This window comes from Dromaius novaehollandiae, chromosome 28 (assembly GCF_036370855.1).
Source record: "Dromaius novaehollandiae isolate bDroNov1 chromosome 28, bDroNov1.hap1, whole genome shotgun sequence".
In the NCBI taxonomy this organism is placed as follows: Eukaryota; Metazoa; Chordata; class Aves; order Casuariiformes; family Dromaiidae; genus Dromaius; species Dromaius novaehollandiae.
This window is the reverse complement of record NC_088125.1, coordinates 3,825,051-3,844,464: the sequence shown is the minus strand read 5'-3', so window position 1 is coordinate 3,844,464 and position 19,414 is coordinate 3,825,051. Positions and strand designations below refer to the sequence as shown.

The following is a 19,414-nucleotide window of genomic DNA, read 5'->3' as shown; positions in this document are numbered from 1 at the left end:
CAATAAGCAATGCAGACTGGGCTGGGAAAACACAGCAGTGTTTTCTTAATTTGCTGCTACTAAGCTGCTGCTGTTATCAGGTGGCGACGTGAGGACCCTCCTGTCAAATGCTTGTGTTTAATATTTCGCCCTGTAGGAGGTTGTAGTGGATGTGAATTTGACGTTGGAGCTATTCCCGCTTGCGGCACTGTATCCTCCCGCGGAGGTACAAGAAGCGCAGGCATCTCCAGAGCCAGTGACGATGCTTTTGCTGCAGATGCCGCCTCTGGTCGCTGGACCTCTGCTTCTGAATAGGGTTCTGCTGCTGGAAGAGTAGCTACCACCGACATACGGGTCAGCATCGCCGGTGATTCCTCCGTGAGATCGGCACACAGCTGCAAAGGAAGCATTTCAGCTCAGGGTTTCCATCCTACAGGACACATGCCGCAGGACTGGTAAAAAATAGGAATGTGTCTGGTACTTACAGATATTCACAGGGCAGCCACCTTCTACGTACAACCTAGGGAGATGGGGAGAATGAAGGTGGGTAAGAACCAAAGTCCGTGTTTACTGTGCGTCCCTATAGCTGGCCTATAATTGGGTGCTCTCGGGATGCAGAAAGCTGCTGGCAGGCCCAGGGAGTGGTTTGGAGCTGCTCAGCTCACGCCTGTCAGGAAATTTTCCCGAGCCCAGTGTGGTGCCAGAGCAGGGAAAAGGTTTCGCTTTGGCTTCGTGAGTGTGAGTGTGAGCAAGTCCTATCCAGAGGCCTTCACTGCATCCCCTCAATTAGCCTGCATGTGAATATGTTGGCTTGGCCGGGCCTTTGCCTTCATAAGACCCAAGGCTACACAAGGCATCATCCTTTTCCATGTCAGATCTTCCACTTGGGAGAAAAAGCTAATTGCCCGAGTTCATTAGGAGCTTTTGACTTTATAAGGCATTTGGGCCCACTTTTGGAAAGTGTCATCTCCTGGGACACTGGTCCTTAGTGGGATTTGTTGCAAAAAAGAGGTGATGGCTTATCAGGCAGCTTGTGAAGGGTGGTGGTGGTGGTAAATGTATTACTGTTTCTTCCTTACGAGCATTTTGCAGGGTTGTGCTGGCACTCACCTGCTTTCCTCTCCCTCCAGCATCTTCCTGTAGGTAGCAATCTCGATGTCCAGGGCCATCTTGACGTTCATGAGCTCCTGGTACTTGCGGAGCTGGCAGGCCATGTCCTCCTTCGCCTTCTGCAGAGCTGCCTCCAGCTCGGAGAGTTTGCACTTTGCATCCTTGATGGCCACTTCCCCGTGCTCCTCTGCTTCAGCAATGGCTCCTTCTAGTTTGCATCTCTGGAGGTAGGAGATATTCATTATCGCCACTTATTTGCATGTGCTTTGAATAGTTCAGAGCTGTTGAATCTGCCTGTTAGCGTATTCATCCATCTGCACTTTGCTATGTTTGGACTTCATAGATAAACCACTAACTCTAGGATGTTTCTCTCTGCTTAGCTTTGGTGAATGTGTTGTCTTCTCACTACAGGTCTCTTCTGATGGTAGTAAAGGGGTAAAAGTTATTAGTAGTACTAGACCGTTATTCTCTGTCCATACTCTATATTACCAGCAACAGAGCCGAGCAGCTGACATGTACTTCATCAAAACTGGCTTTGTTGTTCCTTTGCTATAGTAGAGGAGTTTTGGAGTCCCATAGCCTGGGAACTGGAATTGATTTATTATTGTCACCGAGTCATCCTTACCTGGGCTTTGGTGTTTTCAAGTTCTCCATTCAGTCTCTGAATCACCCGATTCAGCTCCATAATTTCATTCTTTGTGTTGCGCAAGCTGTCGTCATGTTTGCCAGCGGTTTCTCTCAGTTCCTCATACTGAGGAGAGAGAAAATGCAATGAAAATAAATAATCAGAGCAAGAAGATGAGTCAGGAGTGAAACCTGCTGTGTGACCCTGGGTCCTCAATCCCGGATCTTGAGCTTTAAGGCACAAACCTATGTTACTAAGGGAAAGGAATGACTCATTTAGACTGTAGCTGCTCTATGTGTGGGGACAGTAGGGGAGGATGTGTCACACATTGGGAAAGCACAACAAATAGCTAAGAAAACAGACTATTCAACCCAAATACGGAAATCTGAAGAAGCAGGTCCTTCACAGAAATGGTGCATAAAGTAGGAAGTGGGTTTTTTTAAGTGTTCATCCTGACTCACCTTGCTGTAGTACCAGGACTCTGCATCAGCCCGGCTCCTTTTGGCAATGTCTTCATATTGAGCTTTGACATCAGCAATGATGTCATCCATGTCCAGGCCCCGGCTGTTGTCCATTTGCACAATAACAGAGGTGTCCCAAATGGATGCTTGGAGCTGAGCCGTTTCCTAGGAGTGGTAGCAAAATTGTTAGCCTGTGCCCGGCTCATTTCCACTGTGTGGAGACAAGAAAACATGTTCTCTGGGTATTGCAACTTCAGCCTCACTGCAGAAACCCAAAAAAGGATTTCTGATTTAATCTCTGGAGTCTACCTTTACCACCCAAATTGAAGCAGATTCCTTAGGATCTTGCCTGTGCAATGCAGGAGTAACATATTTGACATCTGTAGTTTGACCAATGTACACAGAGGGCAAGAAACATCAAAAATCTCCATGAAGTTAAGTGATGGGAGACTAACTCCATGGGGCCCCTTAAAGAGGCCTGGAGTGAAGGGAAAGGAAAAGGAAAAACCATTACCGCCTCATACATGCTCCTCAGGAAGCTGATCTCTGGGATGAGGGACTCCACCTTGACTTCCAGCTCAGCTTGGTTCATGTAGGCACAGTCCACGTCCTGAAGTGCATCAGGTTTATGAAATGAAAGAGCACTCTGCTTAACACCAGCATGCAATGGGATTACAAACTCTTAGGGCTGCTGTTTCATGGACCTAATCTTACCATTTTATCAAATAGTTTCCTTCTCTTATCCTCTTGGCACAGAAAAGAAGACAAGGTTTTGACTAGTTGGGCTACACAGTTGGCCAAAATGACCAGGCTGAGCTAAAACTGACTCCCTTAAGGTGGGATTCAACTCATTTAATTCAACCTTCTGATAAGTTGGCCTTTAGGTCCCTCTAGAGTCTCTGGAGAGAGAGAGGGAGAGAGAGAGGGGGGGAGGGAGGGAGGGAGTCTTTCCCTCTCTTTCCAGCAATATTGGCTACTCTTCATGTTAAAAGCTGGGAGGAAGTGTTTGAATTGATTTGAAATGCTCGTACCTTTTTGAGCATAACAAACTCGTTCTCTGCACACATCCGTTGGTGAGTTTCCTCTTCATACCTGCAAGGAGAAGAGAAAAGATCATTTTGCACCTAGTTATTAAGCTCAGAGAAGAATATGGATCTAATCCTCCAGCACCACCTCCAAATGCTTAGCTTCAGCATGAAAACCAACTGCTGATGCAAGTCATACATGGGTACTTCTGGAGGAGATCTTGCAGTCATCTTGTGCAGCCTTTGCCATCCACAAATTAGATGAGAACTGTTTTAGCCCCAGTTTTGGAGCCTTTATCTTTTTTACACTTACTTTTTCTTGTAATCTTCCAGGACATCCTGAATGTTGCTCAGTTCTGTTTCCAGCTTGGCTTTGTCACTTCCCAGAACATCCAGCTGCTTCTTCAGGTTGCTGATATAAGTTTCAAACATGGGCTGAATGTTGCTCCTGTAACATTTTTGATCCTTCAGAAAGCTCCATTTGGTCTCCAGCACCTTGTTCTGCTGCTCCAGGAATCGGACCTGAAACCCGGAAGCAAAGCATTCAAAGTATACCAGTTTGTTATGCTAGTGACATAGAAGAGAACAGTTACAATCCCAGAACCGGCAAAATGAGAAATGAAATCTGAGTCAGGCAAATTGAGAAGACAGACATTTAAAATCTGTTGAACAGCAGCTTTTCATGAGAAGGTTGTTCAGAAGAATGTCTCTGCTTTTATTGCATAAAAAGCACTGGCCCCTCTCGGTTAGGCTTGTTGAAACAGCACTGGAGTAGACAGAGGTAAATGAGGCAACTCAGCTGAAGTTTTGGGTTTAAGTGGCATAAAAATGGAGCAAAGCTTGATGCTCATTTGCATTAAGGCTGCGTTACACCACTCTTGAAACATGAAACTTCTCTCACCTTGTCAATGAAAGATGCAAATTTGTCGTTGAGGGTTTTGATCTGTTCCTTTTCCTGGTACTTCACAGAGTGAAGGTTTGGGTCCATCTCCAGTTTGAGCGGCTGGAGCAGATGCTCGTTGACTGTGACCTGGGCAATGGGTGTACAGACCCCAGAGGCTCCACCGACCCTGTAGCCAAAGCCACCGCCTCCGTAGCCCAACCCCATGCCGGAGGAGCTATAGCCGTACCCATACTGCAACGGATGACAGCTACCGATCGCCATCCTGGGCGTGCAGGCGGCATTGCCGCCGAGGCTTCTGCTGCTGAAGCATCCCAGCCCTCGGTACCCGATGCCACTGCCTCCCCAGCATGGAACGGAGCTGACAGCGCATCTCTTCATGTTCCTCGGGATCACAGCAGAGCAGGAACTGAAACTCCTCAGGCCCCTGGCGCCAGAGTGGACGTGGTAGGATCGGCAAGACATCGCAACCCACTTGAACAGGAGCGAAGGCAAAGGGAGAAGCTGAACGCCTGAGCGGGAGGCAGAGGACGTGAGCTGGCCCAGCAAGAAACCCTCTGGAATGAGAACCAGAGCTTTCACCTTTTTATCTCCCAGGCAAATGGGCTTTGGCTGCACATCCAGCCCAAAATGACCGTTTTTAAAGATGTTTATGAGCTTGGGGTGTTTGGTAATAGTCCCACTTGACTATTTTGCTGAATAGCGACTTGGGCTTCTCTTAAATGCATATGTAGCATTCAGTTATAGGCTGCGTTTCTAATTTGAATGGGAGGGAATCCCTGGTCCCATAAAAAATGCATTTGTAAACCTCCCTTTTTTATAGTAAACATAGAAGAGGGAAGCAGAACCAATCTTTTGATGTTTGCAGGGCATTGCAAGAGAGGGAAGGAGTGATGCTTTGCTTTACAAGTGGGGGAAAAAAAGAATCTTGAGTTAAGCTGTTGGGAACATCCCAGCGATTCAAATGCAGGGTCTGTTTCTGATCAGTGTTACATTAGCCTTTAGCCAGAGTTGCCCCTTTTGTGAGGCTAATTCTTCTTCTTATTCGCACTTTTCTTTCTTTTGTTTGACCTCCATAATTTGGTTAACCTCAAGAGACCAGTCTTTTACTTCCCTTGGGGCTGGAGACAGACCTGTGCAAACTATCCCTGGGTGCTAAGGCTTTGGCTGGAAACTACAAGCAGAGAGCAGGCACAGCAAGAAGGAATGTGAGAGCAGGAGAAAGCAGTGGATTAAAGACTTCTTTCAGCTCAGACCTTTGTACCTGCTGGGTGTAAACTGGTCTAGGTGATGGTGGAGTGAATGCACTCACTCCAGGGAGTGGATTCACTCCAGGGAAGTGGATTCAGAGTGACAATGGCACAAGACAGGCAGCTACGTCTTTCCTAGAAAATGAAGCCGATGGACTTTCAGCCCTATCTTTGTTGAAGTATTGAAAGGGCTCTGTGCCGTGAGTGAGAACCCTCTTAATTTTTTTGCTTCCAGTAGAATATTGCTGAGGGCCTAGTTCTGAAACACTCAACCCTCTCTAAATAGTGCATTTGCTTTTATCTGATTTTCTTGGCATTCGCCATGGTCTGAGAACATGTTCTGCTCCATGAAGAAGATCAGAGAGAAGTTCATGCATGTAAGCCCGAAAGCTGTCCTGCTTCATTTAGCCGGGCAACATTTTGGGGTAAAGCTGCATGGGAGTTGTATGTGCTAAGCACTTTTTTGGAGTCAGCCTAAAAGGACTTCAGACAGCTCAGCATCTTTCATGATTGGGCCCTGGATGCTGGAAAACAGCTGCTACAGGTGATAGGTGGCATCTGCTGTGAAATGGAAGTGATGTTGGCTTCTCCTCTCGCTTTCTCTCACTCAGGTTTTTAATTACAGACCTGAGCAGAGCGCAGTACCGCCAGCTTGTCTGAGCCAGCCCGGCTTCAATCTGCTGACCCAACAGAAACCTCCGCTTGGGAGCATCCCCATTTAGCTCGTGGCCTGGCAGCTCTGTTGGCCGGTCAGGAGAAGGGATGGAGATAAATCTCTCCTATCCTTCTTCTGGGATGATGGGAATGAAGAACAGGGGCTCTGCTTTACCTGTGTGTCCCAGGCCCATGTAGCCGTGTGAAGGCACAGCTCTGGCTGCGGTAGCGTGCAGCAATGTTAGTACACAGCACAAGCTGCAGATCTGGAACCAGCCTTTCCAGAAGTTTAGCTATTATGCGTGGGATCCATCCTTCCTGACTTTGAAGCACCTTACAGAGTACTCCTGCAATGCAGACCTCTTCAGCCAACTGCCTAGAGCCCTTTCAGTCCCATGGAGAGAGGGAGGTGTTGCTGGGGAACGATTCGTTTGACCCAGAAGTAGCTGTTTCTGTCCTTGGACTGGCTCTGACATAGGTGTTCATGGCCAGGCAAAACCGGCCCCACTTTCTGGTCTTGCTCTGTTTGGCTTGGAAAACCTCCCAAAGCGCTTGGGTGTTCCTGTTCTGTGGCCCCTCTCTGGCAAAGTGTTTCTAATACCCTTAGTGTTTTAAAATCTTGTTTTAAAACTGTACTTTGGTGGTGGATTTCATAATGGCACATGGAATCCACATTGTGCACAGTTAGGTTGGTTGCATTTTATTGAAGAGGTTTGATAAAATTCAAACAGTTCAACCAGAGCAGAAGATGAAAGGAAATGAGCTAGTTATATTTTGGCACATAATTCTCCAGCCCTCTTTTCCTCCTTTCCCCCTCCTTAACAAAACAAGCTAAGAATGAATGCACTCAAATAGAGGTGTTTTTCCAGGTTATGTAAGATTTATGTCACCAAAGCCTGCTGTTGCTCCTTTTTGTTCTTCCTGTATTTTCAACCCCCGTGCTGTTACTGTCTCTACTTTGAGCTCGCTCTCGCTGGTAAAGAGGAGAGTGGTTTGCTGCTGAGACAAGGTCTAGCAACCTGTAGGTGATGTGCTTTTTTGGCTTGAGTTATACATAGTCAATGTGTGAGGAGTTAGACGTTATAGACAGCCAAGCCATTTCACCTCTGGAAAATGAAGGTTGTGTTGTTGGATGTGGGCAAAGCTAGAGAGTGCTGGAGCAGACAGAGAAATGATAGCAGTGCAAGAGGACCTGGGAAACAGGTCTCTTACTCTTACTGAAAGACGCTTTCCCATTCTTCAAACCTCCGGGGAAAACAATTCCAGCAGCGGGGAGCAGGGTCGATGGGGAGGAATGCGGGAGATGGTCTTCTTGACATACCTGCTGGTTCCTACCAAAAGCAGATGAATGGACTGGTTCTGCTTTCACATATGCTGGTGTAAATCCAAGTGCTGTATCTACTCTGGACTTACACCAGGGCACTGAAGCAAAAGAGAGCCCTGGGAATCTGTAAGCTGAGCTTTGACGGCTGCACCTGTTAATGGGAGTGCTGATTATTCATTGACAAGCGGCGCTGGGCTGCTCCTTGGCTGGGTGAGGCTTTGTGCACAGAAATTAAGCAGACTTGAAGCGGCGTCTCTTCCAAGCCAGTAAATAGCACAGGGAATGTGTCTTCCTTTAAAGGGAACGAGGTAGCACAACTCTTTGAATGGTGTTAGCGGACTTTGTGCTGCCAGTAGAAGGTGGTGCTGAGCCTCTTCTGCTGCAGTGAGTTGGGCTCTGCCATGACATAGCTCTGGAAGCTCTTCTTGATTGTGGTTTTCCATACGAACCTCATGCTTGAGCTGCTTCCTGCTCCCGAGCTGAATCCCCTGGCCAGGCATCTCCCACTGCTGGAGCTGGTACTGCTTCCTCCCACGCTGCGGCTGTTGCTGAAGCCCAGCCCTGGTGTGTTCCCACTTCCATGGCTGTGTCTGGATGAGACCACGGCTGTGATGGGAAGCCACAGGAGAGGGTTAGTTTGTAAGGGAATTTCAGTCTTTGGTTTCACGTGTCGAGGGTTTTCCTTGGTAGTCTGCCACTGCCCATATTTCAAATCCTGAAGTATATGGTGTTTTTGAGGTGATAAGTACTAGTTGCATGACTCCTTTGTACTGCGTTATCATCAGTTCCAGGTATATTTTAAGGAATAACTCAATGAATACTCAATCTACTGCTTAAGAGCTAGATTACTTACAAATATTCGCTGTGCAAATGTCTTCTCCAGCCAGCCTGGAAGAAAGAGAGGAGAGAGAAGGAAGAGCTTGTTGTTTAGGATGGTTTCAAGCAACAGTTTGGCACCAGTGATGGTGACATTCGATAACCAAATGGTGTGGGGTGTTTAATGTCTAAATGAAGTGGCGAGTCTCTGACAGGAAGGACAGGAATTGAAATAACACCTGTGACTGCGTAGTATAGGGCGTGTATTCTGTTCATGGTAATTTTGGGGGATTCATCCTCAGTGACGCAAAATGGCACAGCCCAGTTTATGAAGCTGAAACAGCATTTACGCCTTGCAGAGACCTAACCCAAAGGGTGATACTCCTTTCTAAGGAAACAACCACGGTTAAAGGTTTAGCCAACACTAAGGCCTTAAACCACACACTAATGAATGTCCAGCTACCACCTGGCCTGGGTTGAGTTTTGCCTGCAGTGCATTGAGCTGCACCTGCTGCAGAATAGCAGGTGAATATGAGTGAATATGAGCATGTTTTGGCTTTGTTCATGTTCTCCTTTGGTAAAGCAAGGATGTTATGGGATGCAGACATCCTAAAGCTCATTGATCATGGAGTTTTGAGGCCCTTCCCCTTCCCGTTGCAGGCATCACTCAGTCTTCTCCCCATGTTCCTCCACCATGGCTAGTTTCTGAGACTCTCCCTGCTCTGATTCTAGGCTGGGTCTTCTGCCTCTTTCTGCCTTCAGTCCAAGCTCTTTCTCATGAGCTTTAGCATACTATATTCTTCCCTCTATCTCTCTTTATCTCATTGTGAAGAAAGTCAAGGTCTGCTTAACTTCTCAAAAAGACATTTTTAGTATGGCCAAAAAACTCAAAATGAAATAGTATCCAATTCAGTATCCCATCTCCAGTCTGCTTGCACTTTCCAGTATAAAATGTCTTGTTGGAAAAGGATTTTCACATCCTCACCTTGCTCTGGTACCAGGACTCAGCCTCAGCCCAGCTCAAGTTGGTGATGTCCTCGTGCTGCCCTTTGACCTCTGCAGCAATGCTGTCCAGGTTTCGGTAGCTGTCTGTGGACAGGACCACAGAGGTGGTGGAGATTTGTGACCACGTCTGAGACAGTTCCTGTAAGTGAAACAGAATTCATGCTCAGGCCCAAAGTTTCACTCCTGCACTTGTCCCAGAGGTGATGGGTGGTGGAGGGGGTATGAACAGGAGGAACTGCAGCTCTGAACCTCTGTCTCGGGCTGGTTTGATCCTGTTGGTAGCAGGGAAGTGGGGAAACAGCAGAACAGAGAAATCTGGGAGATTCTTATTGCTTCGTAGAGGACTTGCAGGAAGGTAATATCTGCCAGTGCTTCCACCTTGGCCTCCAGCTCCACCTTGCTCATGCAGATGGCATCCATATCCTGGAACCGTGGCACTGCAGATAGTAAACCGAACCTGGCATATCTGCATCCTTGCGCAAGGGCCAATTGTCATGAAATACTAACCTATGGAGAACAGCCGGAACTGGGGAGATTCTTGACCTGTGCTTTTAAACAGAGCTAAGCGTGAACTAATTTCTTTCTCCTCACCTCTCCTTTTTGCATTGTATGTTTCCTTTGAGAATGGGGTGATGTTGTTCGTGGACCTAAGTAATTTTTGCTATGTCTGAAAGCCATGAGTTTTCCCATGTTTTGCCAGCCTGCGAACAGATATTTTGGACAATGCTTGAAATAGTGAAAGTTTCTCATTGTGTCTCCTGCAGGTGGGATTGGGGGGACTGTGGAGGGAGAGAATTAATGCAGAAGAGCTGAAGAAGTGGCAGAGCATCCAGTGGGGTGACTACAAGATCTGGCTGACCCAGATCTGATGTGGTTCCCGGGAGACCAGGACTCGTGTGAGCTTTGGATGAGGGGCTTGGAGCAAGAGTGAGCTATTGCCAGTGACTGACACGAGGCAGCACTGGCACAACTGGGTGTTTCTCCTTCAGGAGGAATGACTACATGTTTGCTAAGTGCTTTGCCCAGCTTGGTACTGCTGGATGAAAAGGGTTATTTGCATTCAAATGCATTTTGCCTTTAAAAATTGTGTTCTTTCTTTGTTAATAGTGCCTCACCTTCTTGAGCACCTCAAACTCATTCTCTACAGTCCTGCACTTGTTGATCTCCTCTTCAAACTGTTGGGAAGGGGAGGTGAGCATCCCATTACAGCTTACACACTGCAACCAACTCCCATCCACGATGGGCATATGGGAAACCCTGCTCCATGCATTTATTGTGGGGTGCTTGCTGAGAATAAAGAGTCTGTTCCCACCAATGCATAGATCTTAGAAGGACGCAGCAAGAAAAGCTAACTGATAAGCACAACCTCTGTCCTTGCTGTGTCAGTGTACGTTATATATATATTACCAGCTGCAATACCAAGACAACTCTTGGGCTAGGTGGTGGAAAGAGGCCATCTAGAAAAGCTGCAGGCCCTCATTAAAGGCACGTTTTACCTTTCCAGACGTTTTCAGTGCGAATGGGAGCCTCGTACTCTCTGTTGGTTTTCTCAGGCCGTGAGGGCTAGGTGGAGCCATAGCTGAGCTCATTGCCACCACGCCTGGCTTAGTCAGCAGAACCGGCATCTCCGATGCTGGCTGCCCCGGTGGCTTTGAGAGGGCTGGGGACGGCAGGAGAGGAGGGAGGACGAAGGCTGGGGCCAGAAGAGCTGAGGTCAGGATCGCCTGCTCGGCAGCACCAGCAGTCCTTCTCTTGGGAAAGGGTAAAAACCAACACTAGCCATGGACTGATGCCCAGCTCAAATGAAATGAATTAAATGGGGGAGATGAAAGACGGGAGTTCAAAGGAAGGAGTCAGTGCAGCTAATAAAACATGCCATGCTGGCGTGACCCTTTCATGGGGGAAGGGCTTCAGATTTCTTCACATCAGGAATATCCAACCCTGAAAATCATACTTAATGTAGAGTCCTAGCCTGTGTATAGATTCATAGCTCTCTGAGCTCTTAGCCACATAGAATAGGGAAATTAATTTGGCCTATGTCTAATTTCTAAGTGCCAAATTGATTATGGTTTGACTTATAAGAGCAAAACATTAGGAAGAGCCCTTTGTAATCCATAAAGTTTAAAAAATAACAAAAAGACAAGAAAAACAAATTCCTAGGAAGCTAGAACAGAAGCAGTGACCTCCTTCTGGTAGCTGTGGACATTGGGTGCCACCATGCAAGATGATGGTCTCTGCTCAGCAAAGCGCTGAAGCACATGATATAATTGAACTTCTGCCCAAAGATTTCGTTATCTGGAGTTGGCCAGAAGGAATATTCTATTCTTGCCTGAAGTCACGGTGAACACAAAGGTCTTGTCTTAGCTGAGCAACCTCTGTCGCTGCTTTGCTATTGCAGACTGTGCTGATGTTAGGCATTGCTGTTTAAAATTTAAAATTGCTTTCACTGTGGCCCTGGAAGGAAAACAGAAGAAGAAAACTCTATGACCAAGCTAATGAACAACATTATCATGCTTATGGCTGGGTTTCATTTCAACTTGGCTACCTGGAAATGGTATTTTGGCCAAGCTCTGTTTTTTGGGGTTTCTTCTACAGCCAATGGAGAAAGATGTTATTCTCCAGAATGTCATTTGTCCCATCTTAAAATGGATTAGGGAAGTCCAGATGGCTGACTTGTAGCAGACAAGACTTGTAGCCCAAAGTGGCACAGGGCAGGATTTTTCTCTGCTAAATGTCCCTTTCTGAAGGTAAAGAGAACCATAAAAAAGAAGTCTGAAAGTCGAATGTGGAGGATAATTTCTCTGTCTCAAGGCAGTCACTTCTATTCCAGTGCTACTTTTAGGCTAGAAGCACTGTTGGTGAAAGCAGCAGGAAGTGATAGACACGTGATCTCCCAAGAAAGGGAGAGCACAAAGTTTTTGGCAGAATGCACGTGTCCTTGTTTTGAATTGCAGCCTGCTCCTAGCCCTCATCTCTTGTTTTTCTCGTTCCAGATTGACAATTTAAGCTCCTTACTTATCCACATCCATTAAGCAGTATATCCCTTGTGGGTATGGTAGCAGACACTTGATAGATGTTTTTCTGAAGTGCAAGGAATGGATGAGAGGGAACACCTCTTCCTGGCAGCCTAAGAGTTAGTGAGCTGTGCTGAAACCCTCAGCCGAGACCTCAGTGACTTCAACGGGATGGAAATTAAGTCCTGACTTTCAGAAGTGCTAAAACCACCCAACATGTCAATGTTAAGGGGCTTTATTATAAGAAAAAAAGGCGGGGGGACACTTACGAGCACACTTAAAATTAATCTTTCTTTTTGGACAGCATGTCTCTCCTGAAAAGGAACCCACATCAATTAGAAACGTGAGTATTCAGAGTGCTCAGTGGTCTTGATTCAGGTTTCAGAAGACTCATCCTGGCCCTTATTAAAATGACTACATGGGAGCTGAAGCCATTTGAAAAGCTTAGTCTTATTAGGACACGCTGAGCTGTTGAGAATCTTCTCCTGATCTCCTGTGAAAGTTTGGCCTTCTGCATCTCTTTGCAACATTTGAAAACTTCATCTGTCTCTGGAAATAAATGCTTATGGTCTTTCAACAGGTAGAGTGCTGCTGATGACGTGTATACCGCAGCCAAAGTGATGGGGACTGAGTCACGTTAGTTCTTTTTGAGGTCTCACCATTTTGGGGTTGACTTGGTTCTTTTAACTCAACCAGGAAGAGAACGGAGTGAAGAGCCAGGTGGGTTTCTTGTGTATGTGTTTGTGTGTTGTTGCTCACCTGATCCTGTCATCTTCAACAGCATCCTGCGTACGTTTCAGCTGTAAAGCTGAATCCTCATGTTGTTGATGTAAGTGTCAAACATGGCTTCAGTGTTATTTCTCAGTATTTTCTGGTCTTGCAAGAGTCTCCATTTGGTCTCCAGTACTTTATTTTGTTGCTCCAGGAACTGCACCTGAAGTCCACCAGAAGAACTTCCATTTAAGGCATTTGAGGTCATCAACTTAAAACCCGCTTCACTTCTTACGAGAAGTGGGCTTTAATGTGAATTTTTATTGTTGCTGTTGTTAAAACAACACTTTAAAAATTAAATTTAAATTTAAAATTTAAAGTGGACTTTACATGGTCGTGTCATTAAATGCACACTGATAGGATGGGCTTGCCTGCGGAGGACCGCAGCTCAGCTGACTGAACTAATTGGGTTGGTATGGCTGACACGTGGCTGCCTTTCCCAACTCGTTAATCACCAGACTCACCTAATGCAACGGGCTGGCAACCTTCAGGCTTGTAAAACTAACCAAAATTTTCTAAGCTGTACTTTTCATAGCAGCGATTACCAGGGGAAAAAAGTATCCAGAGGTTCCCTTGGGGCTTGCTTTTAACTTGGTATCAATGGCTGTTTAGTTTAAAGCTGACAGGACTGAAGTTGCCACAAGAGGGAAGCTAGAGGTGTTGAGAATGTCCCTTTGCCATGCTTTGCTAAAGAAAAGACTGACTTTGCTACTCGATTGCATCCTGGGGTAGGAGAGACCTGTCCTGACTTAGGCAAGTTGTTGTTAGATGTCTCAGTCTGTGCTTGTCACTTTTGTAGGCAGTGCCTCATCCGCTCGGAGACGCTTCTGATAAAGAAGTTAATGGGCACTCCGTTCTTCTTCCGGAAGAGGGTAAGTATGGGGTTTTAGCAGGTCTTTTCCATTTCTAATTATGGCAATGCCACTGATGGGATCTTACTAGCCCCTGCAGCTAGTGCATGTATGGAACAGCATGATCTGAATTATCTCCTTGCTTGGGCAAAGCTAGACTTATATCTCTACATGACTCAGCACATAAAACCTTGAAAGATTACAGGGTTTTGGGTATGATTGAGGTGGTATGAAAATGCTGAGATGCTATAATGGAGAAAGTAAGATAGAAAGATGCTTTCTCTTTCTCTTCCTGGTAGGAAGAGTAGATCCAAACACTTTCTTCCTTCATATAAGAGGTGCCTCTGGGCTTGCAGTGAGTGTACAGAAAGGAGGAAAAGGCCTCAACTGCTATGTGTATGACTTGTGTTTCCCTTCAACTCTGTTGTGCTGTATGTGCCACTCTTTTCCCTGCGGCCCTGTAAATTATTTGGAATTAAAAGAGGATGCAACAGAATGAATTCCACATGGCTTTTATTAGACAAAGACTGGGAAATGAGGCTCTCAGTGAAATAAGAAACAGGAGCATGGCATGATTTGTATAAATAGGGATAGACAACTTTGACTTCTAAATCTTTTGCAAGCAATAGAGTAGGAACTACATGCAATACAAGATGAAACCAGACACACACTAGCTAACAGTAGTGACATCTGACTTTAATAGCATCTTTTGGTTGAAGAGGTGGTAGAGACATACTTCACGCTGGAGCTGCTTCCACCTCCCACACATGACCCAGCCATGCCTTGTCCACTTGCAGAGCTGAAGCTAATTCCTCCAGCACAGACCCCGCCGCCAACACCGAGTCCACTGCTGCCTCCGAGGGTGAGACAGTTTCCACTTCCGTATCCCGTTCTGGTCACAGCTGCAAACGGAAAATACCATCTTCGTAGCCATCCATGAACAGTGGCCACTGAGTGGCAGACACACAAATGCAAAGGTCACAAAACGATTTTTAAAAGGGACTTACAGATATTCACTGCACTGGCACCTTCTCCAGATAGCCTGTTAGGGACCAAAATGAAAGACAGAGTTCAAGAGGAGCCCATGGACACAAACTGGTTGAAAATACAGGAGAATTTCCTTAGAATTTTTTTGGTAAAAGCAGGAAGGTTTGCGTGAAAGGCTGCTATCTTCCAGGAAAACTCATCTCCATAGGAGACTGCTTGCCTTTAAATAGGTTTTGGGTCTCTGTGAAGGCGAGAAGCCCAGCAGTCTCCTTTAAGGCTGACAAGAGTCTGCAATTCCATTGCAGCTTTGGAAACCAGGACATAAAATTGCACCTACCTGCACTCCTCTCCCTCCAGCAGCTTCCTGTAGGTCGCAATCTCGATGTCCAGGGCCAGCTTGACGTTCATGAGTTCCTGGTACTCGCGGAGCTGCCGGGCCAGGTCTGCCTTGGCCTTCTGCAGGGCATCTTCCAGCTCAGCCAGTTTTGCCCTGGCGTCCTTGAGGGCCATCTCTCCGCGCTGCTCAGCGTCTGCAATGGCTGTCTGCAAATTGGCACACTGGGGGAGGAAAAACAGTGGTTGGATCCCCCATCCAGAACATAGACTGGTTCTCTCTGTACCCTGAAGTCACGAGGTCTGGTCTAGGTGCAGAAGAGTTTGGATTAACAAGTAGGTGTGTTATTTGACCCTGAACTGATTTGACCCAGGGTTATTTGACCCTGAACTGATCTGTGTTCTGGGCCTGGTCACAGCCTGGATTAAATCTAACTTCACACCACAAGAATCAGCCATGGAAAGAGTTAGAAGCCTTCTGCCACTTCTGCTGCCCTTTACCTGTTTCTTCACACTGTCGATTTCAGACCGCAGGCGCTGGACGTGACGGTTGAGCTCAGAGATCTCCTGCTTGGTGTTGCGGAGGTCGTCCCCGTGCCTGCCCGCCGTAGCCTGCAGCTCTTCGTACTGTCACAGAGAAAGGAACAATCAGTCAAGGTAAATCCATTGGTTTTGGAGCAAAGCAGTGTGTGGGGAGGGGGGTTGCTCTCAGAAGCATGGGTGCCTTGATCCCAAATTAGCCCTTCTGAGCTTTATAGGACTATTAAATTTGAAAACACCTGATATTATAAAAACCACAGTGGGACCTGCCTCCCCTTGGGAATTTGGGGGCGGGAGTGTGATTTGCCCCTTGCAGACTTCCTTCCTGGGCACTCACCCTGGACTGGTACCAGGACTCAGCCTCTGCCCGGCTTCGCTTGGCAATGTCCTCATACTGCGCTTTGACCTCTGCGATGATGCTGTCCATGTCTAGGCTGCGGTTGTTGTCCATAGTCAGGATGACAGAGGTGTCTGAGATCTGGGTCTGCATCTGAGACAGTTCCTGCAAAAGCAGCAGTTATTTGGGTGAGTTGCAGGAGTGAGAATGTCTTGTGCTCAGAGGGAGGAAAACCCCCAAATGGAAGGTAAAGCTGAATGCACACAGCGTTCTTCTCCAAGAAACTTTAAGGTAGGGTAAAGACAGCAGGTGGTATTCTGTGCAGAAGCATAGCAGAGGGGAAAAGGAAGGCAAGAACATGTAAACTGTGAGGAAGGTGTAAATGCTGGTGCTTACTGCCTCATAGAAGGCCCTGAGGAACTCTATCTCCTCCGCGAGGGAGTCCAGCCTGGCTTGCAGCTCTGTCTTGTTCATGTAGGCAGCATCCACCTCCTAGAAGAGGAAACATGTCACAGAAATGAAGTGGTTTTCTGAGGAGCTGAGGAAAAGGTAGAGAATGCATTTCTTGCTATGGTCACACAGACTACAAGCAGGGCCAGGAGACAGAGCGTGCACCTACCTTCTTCAGGATCACAAATTCGTTCTCCACAGCTGCACGCTTGTTGATCTCATCTTCATATCTGGGGGATGGAAATGGAGGGTTTGTCTAGGCTTGTAAAGAAGTCATTTTGTTCAAAAATATTTGTAGGACCAAGCTCTAACTTTTTGTGTATATAGCCCTATAACTTTCTGCCTGCCACTTTTAGCCATGGGGAAGCGAGGATGTGTATGTCTTATACGCAAAATTAGTCCTGGGCATTACTCAGAAGATGATATCAGAGAAAAAGCATTCTTTTCTTTTTGATTGCACAGATGCAATGGGGAGCTGGCATCTGTCACAGTCCACCTTGTTCACTGGGCGGATCACAGGTGAATAAACTTACTTGTTCTTGAAATCTTCAGCAAGGCTTTGCACCTTGTTCAGCTCCCCTGCCAAGTTCTCCTTGTCTGCCAGCAAGCTGTTCAGCTGTCTCCTGAGGTTGTTGATGTAGGTCTCAAAGAGGGGCTCAATGTTGTGTTTGACGGTTTTGTTCCCTTGTTCTTGAAGAAGGGCCCACTTGGTCTCCAAGACCTTGTTTTCTTGCTCAAGGAATCGGACCTGGAAAGGGGAAGCAGGTTTTTCAGAAAGGCAGTGATTTCAGGAAACCTTACCTTGGAGGAGCTGAGTACAATCCTGCACGGTACAGAGCACTTGCTGGAAGGGAGGAGCACTCAGGGAACACCTGAGAATTTGTACTCAAAGACTGGGCTATAGCAGAAGGATTGTTGAAGGCCAAATAGATGGAAACAGACATTGCAAATTTGATGTTAATTTTCCTGTGGCAAACTCTGCCTCCTTACATCCTCTATCACTGTCACCCCTCTATTGCCTGGTCGGAGAGTATTAGGATTGATCTAGAAAGCTCTGTGTGCAGGGCTCATCTCAGCGTGAATGAGTGGGATGAATGGTCTCAAACTGGAGATCTTTCAGGTTTTACTCCCAGGCTGCAAATGTTAGAAACAGCAGTGCATGAAGAGCAAAACTGCTGATAACAATATAAGTTGTCCTTATTTCTGTTTCCCCACTGAAGAATCAGCACAAAACAATCAAGAAATATCGTGTCTCACCTTGTCAATGAAGGAGGCAAATTTGTTGTTGAGGGTCTGGATCTGTTCCTTCTCATCCTTACGGATGCTCTGGATATTGGGGTCAATGTCCAGGTTGAGAGGTTTCAGAAGGCTCTGATTGACAGAGACTTCGTGGATGCCCCCAGCTGGGAGAGCAGGGAATCCAGGGCCTCCCATGCCACCACCAAACCCGAAGGCACCACCAGCTGCACCACCAAAACCACAGGCAATTCCAGAGCCAGTACCAAAACCTGCAGGTCCGTAGAAGCCACCGCCCCGTCCAGCCACAGAGATCCTCTTGCATCCACCAAGGCTGTAGAGGCTCCTGCTTCCAAAACCTCCACCAAGTCTTCCAAACCCAGCGGTAGTACCACAGCTTCCACCTTGGGATACAGAACGTGAGCAGAAGCTGGTGCTGCTGCAGGTATTTGGGATGAAGGCAGAAGCAGCACTGAAGCCAATTTTGCTCTGGTTCCTAACAGCACACTGGCGAGACATGGCAGCTGATCTGAGCAGGGTGAGAGCTGTAGAAAGAATAAAGCAGTGAGGAGGTGGCTGAAGGCAGGAAGTTGAAGCTGTGCTCCCCTGGGCTGAGACCGGCCCTTTTATACCCTTGCAAGCTGGGGATGGGTCTGGTGTGGTGCTCATCTTACTGATTAACTGGGCTCGGCACACCCAGCAGCAGTGCGAGCAGTGAGTTCACCTACGAAGCACTTACGAAGTGCAAGAATTGCATTTTTCTGTGACAGTCATGGTCTAGCTGTTGAAATACCTGTAAAAACACTAAATACTGCCTGCTCAACTCTTGTTCACAGCCATTCTTCTCCCCCTCCTTCCTTTTACCTCTGCAGTCAGATGGTTCCCTGTGTTAGGCAAGTGCTCACTCATCTGTATTTCATGGTGAATCAATCCCTTCCTTGTGTAAGGACACATTCTTTCACTGTGCAGTGGTCCGAGGCGTGAGAACTTTGCTAGTGTGGGTCTTTGTTTTCCTGATGCTGTGGTTCTGAGTAAGCCCCAGCAGGGCATCAGCACCTCAGGCCTCAACTTGTTGGGGATTCTGGTCACTCGTTTTCATGCCCAAACAGGAGGCCTTTAAACCAGAGCAGATACAGAAGGGAGAAAGAAGTGATGGAGGGACAGCCAGGATGGTGATGGGACATTAATGCAAGTCTCAAACCATCAGCTATCAAAAACCAGCTGGGGAGTGGGAAAGACACGAACGGTAGTTTTATGAATGGCATTCAGACCTTTTCTTTCTGCAGAAAGTGTCTATGTGTCATTCTGATTCAGACCGACAGGTGATGAAATATCAGAATATGCCCTGGGAGGGAGTTTCTGTTGGCCATTACAACACAAAACCTGACTTGGCAATTTATGCAGACTTCACCTTCACAGATTTTGTGCCGTCTCTTGACTCACTGGTGACCTTGTCTCTACATGGTGTGAAGCCTGTTCCCAGGCTGCCCTCCACACACCAATCTGTTGTCTTCCTTCTCCAGTGCCTCTTACTCACAAGGAAATATAGGATCGGGGCTTGTAGCACTGTTCAGATAACTCCCTCTACTCTTATTTTACATAGCTCCCAGGACATGTGAAGTAGTGCGTTTTTCCAGTGAAAGCCACACATGCGATCTGAATTGCCAGATGCACGCTGTGCAGAAACACTATACACATGGATACTTGTCCCAAAACAGGTGAGCTGCTCAAAGGTCTCTCCCAGT

The 19,414-nt window shown here is 46.9% G+C and overlaps 2 protein-coding genes and 1 long non-coding RNA gene across 3 annotated transcripts; 1 reads left to right on the top strand and 2 right to left on the bottom strand.

The window, feature by feature from the left end:
* Positions 1 to 1,085: 1,085 nt before the first annotated feature.
* LOC112991448 (keratin, type II cuticular Hb4-like) lies at positions 1,086 to 4,615 on the bottom strand. The gene is made up of 7 exons (XM_026113929.2): positions 4,102 to 4,615; positions 3,514 to 3,722; positions 3,207 to 3,267; positions 2,690 to 2,785; positions 2,176 to 2,340; positions 1,715 to 1,840; positions 1,086 to 1,310 (listed from the first exon to the last, which is right to left on the bottom strand). The coding sequence occupies exons 1-7, from the start codon at positions 4,564 to 4,566 to the stop codon at positions 1,086 to 1,088; spliced, it is 1,347 nt and encodes a 448-aa protein (XP_025969714.2). The 5' UTR covers positions 4,567 to 4,615.
* A 713-nt stretch (positions 4,616 to 5,328) lies between these two features.
* LOC135323779 (uncharacterized) lies at positions 5,329 to 13,801 on the top strand. Its single transcript, XR_010385354.1, has 3 exons — positions 5,329 to 10,341; positions 12,745 to 12,884; positions 13,735 to 13,801. It is a non-coding gene; the product is annotated as an uncharacterized LOC135323779 (long non-coding RNA).
* Positions 13,802 to 14,282: 481 nt separating this feature from the next.
* On the bottom strand, positions 14,283 to 18,262 carry LOC112991451 (keratin, type II cytoskeletal 5-like). The gene is made up of 9 exons (XM_026113932.2): positions 17,691 to 18,262; positions 16,967 to 17,181; positions 16,603 to 16,663; positions 16,380 to 16,475; positions 15,984 to 16,148; positions 15,608 to 15,733; positions 15,111 to 15,331; positions 14,794 to 14,828; positions 14,283 to 14,688 (listed from the first exon to the last, which is right to left on the bottom strand). Exons 1-9 carry the CDS (start codon positions 18,186 to 18,188, stop codon positions 14,483 to 14,485), a joined length of 1,623 nt encoding a protein of 540 aa, XP_025969717.2. The 5' UTR covers positions 18,189 to 18,262; the 3' UTR covers positions 14,283 to 14,482.
* Positions 18,263 to 19,414: the final 1,152 nt, after the last annotated feature.

Bases quoted from the DNA above. Each gene is read 5' to 3' on its own strand.
- LOC112991448 (XM_026113929.2), bottom strand. From the start codon at position 4,566: ATGTCTTGCCGATCCTACCACGTCCACTCTGGCGCCAGGGGCCTGAGG. The intron at 3,723-4,101 runs GTGAGAGAAGTT...TCCGGGTTTCAG, and splicing joins TTGCATCTTTCATTGACAAG to GTCCGATTCCTGGAGCAGCA. The intron at 2,786-3,206 runs GTACGAGCATTT...GATGCACTTCAG, and splicing joins AGTTTGTTATGCTCAAAAAG to GACGTGGACTGTGCCTACAT.
- LOC112991451 (XM_026113932.2), bottom strand. From the start codon at position 18,188: ATGTCTCGCCAGTGTGCTGTTAGGAACCAGAGCAAAATTGGCTTCAGT. The intron at 16,476-16,602 runs GTAGGTGCACGC...TTCCTCTTCTAG, and splicing joins AATTTGTGATCCTGAAGAAG to GAGGTGGATGCTGCCTACAT. The intron at 15,734-15,983 runs GTGAGTGCCCAG...TCTCTGTGACAG, and splicing joins AGTCCTGGTACCAGTCCAGG to TACGAAGAGCTGCAGGCTAC.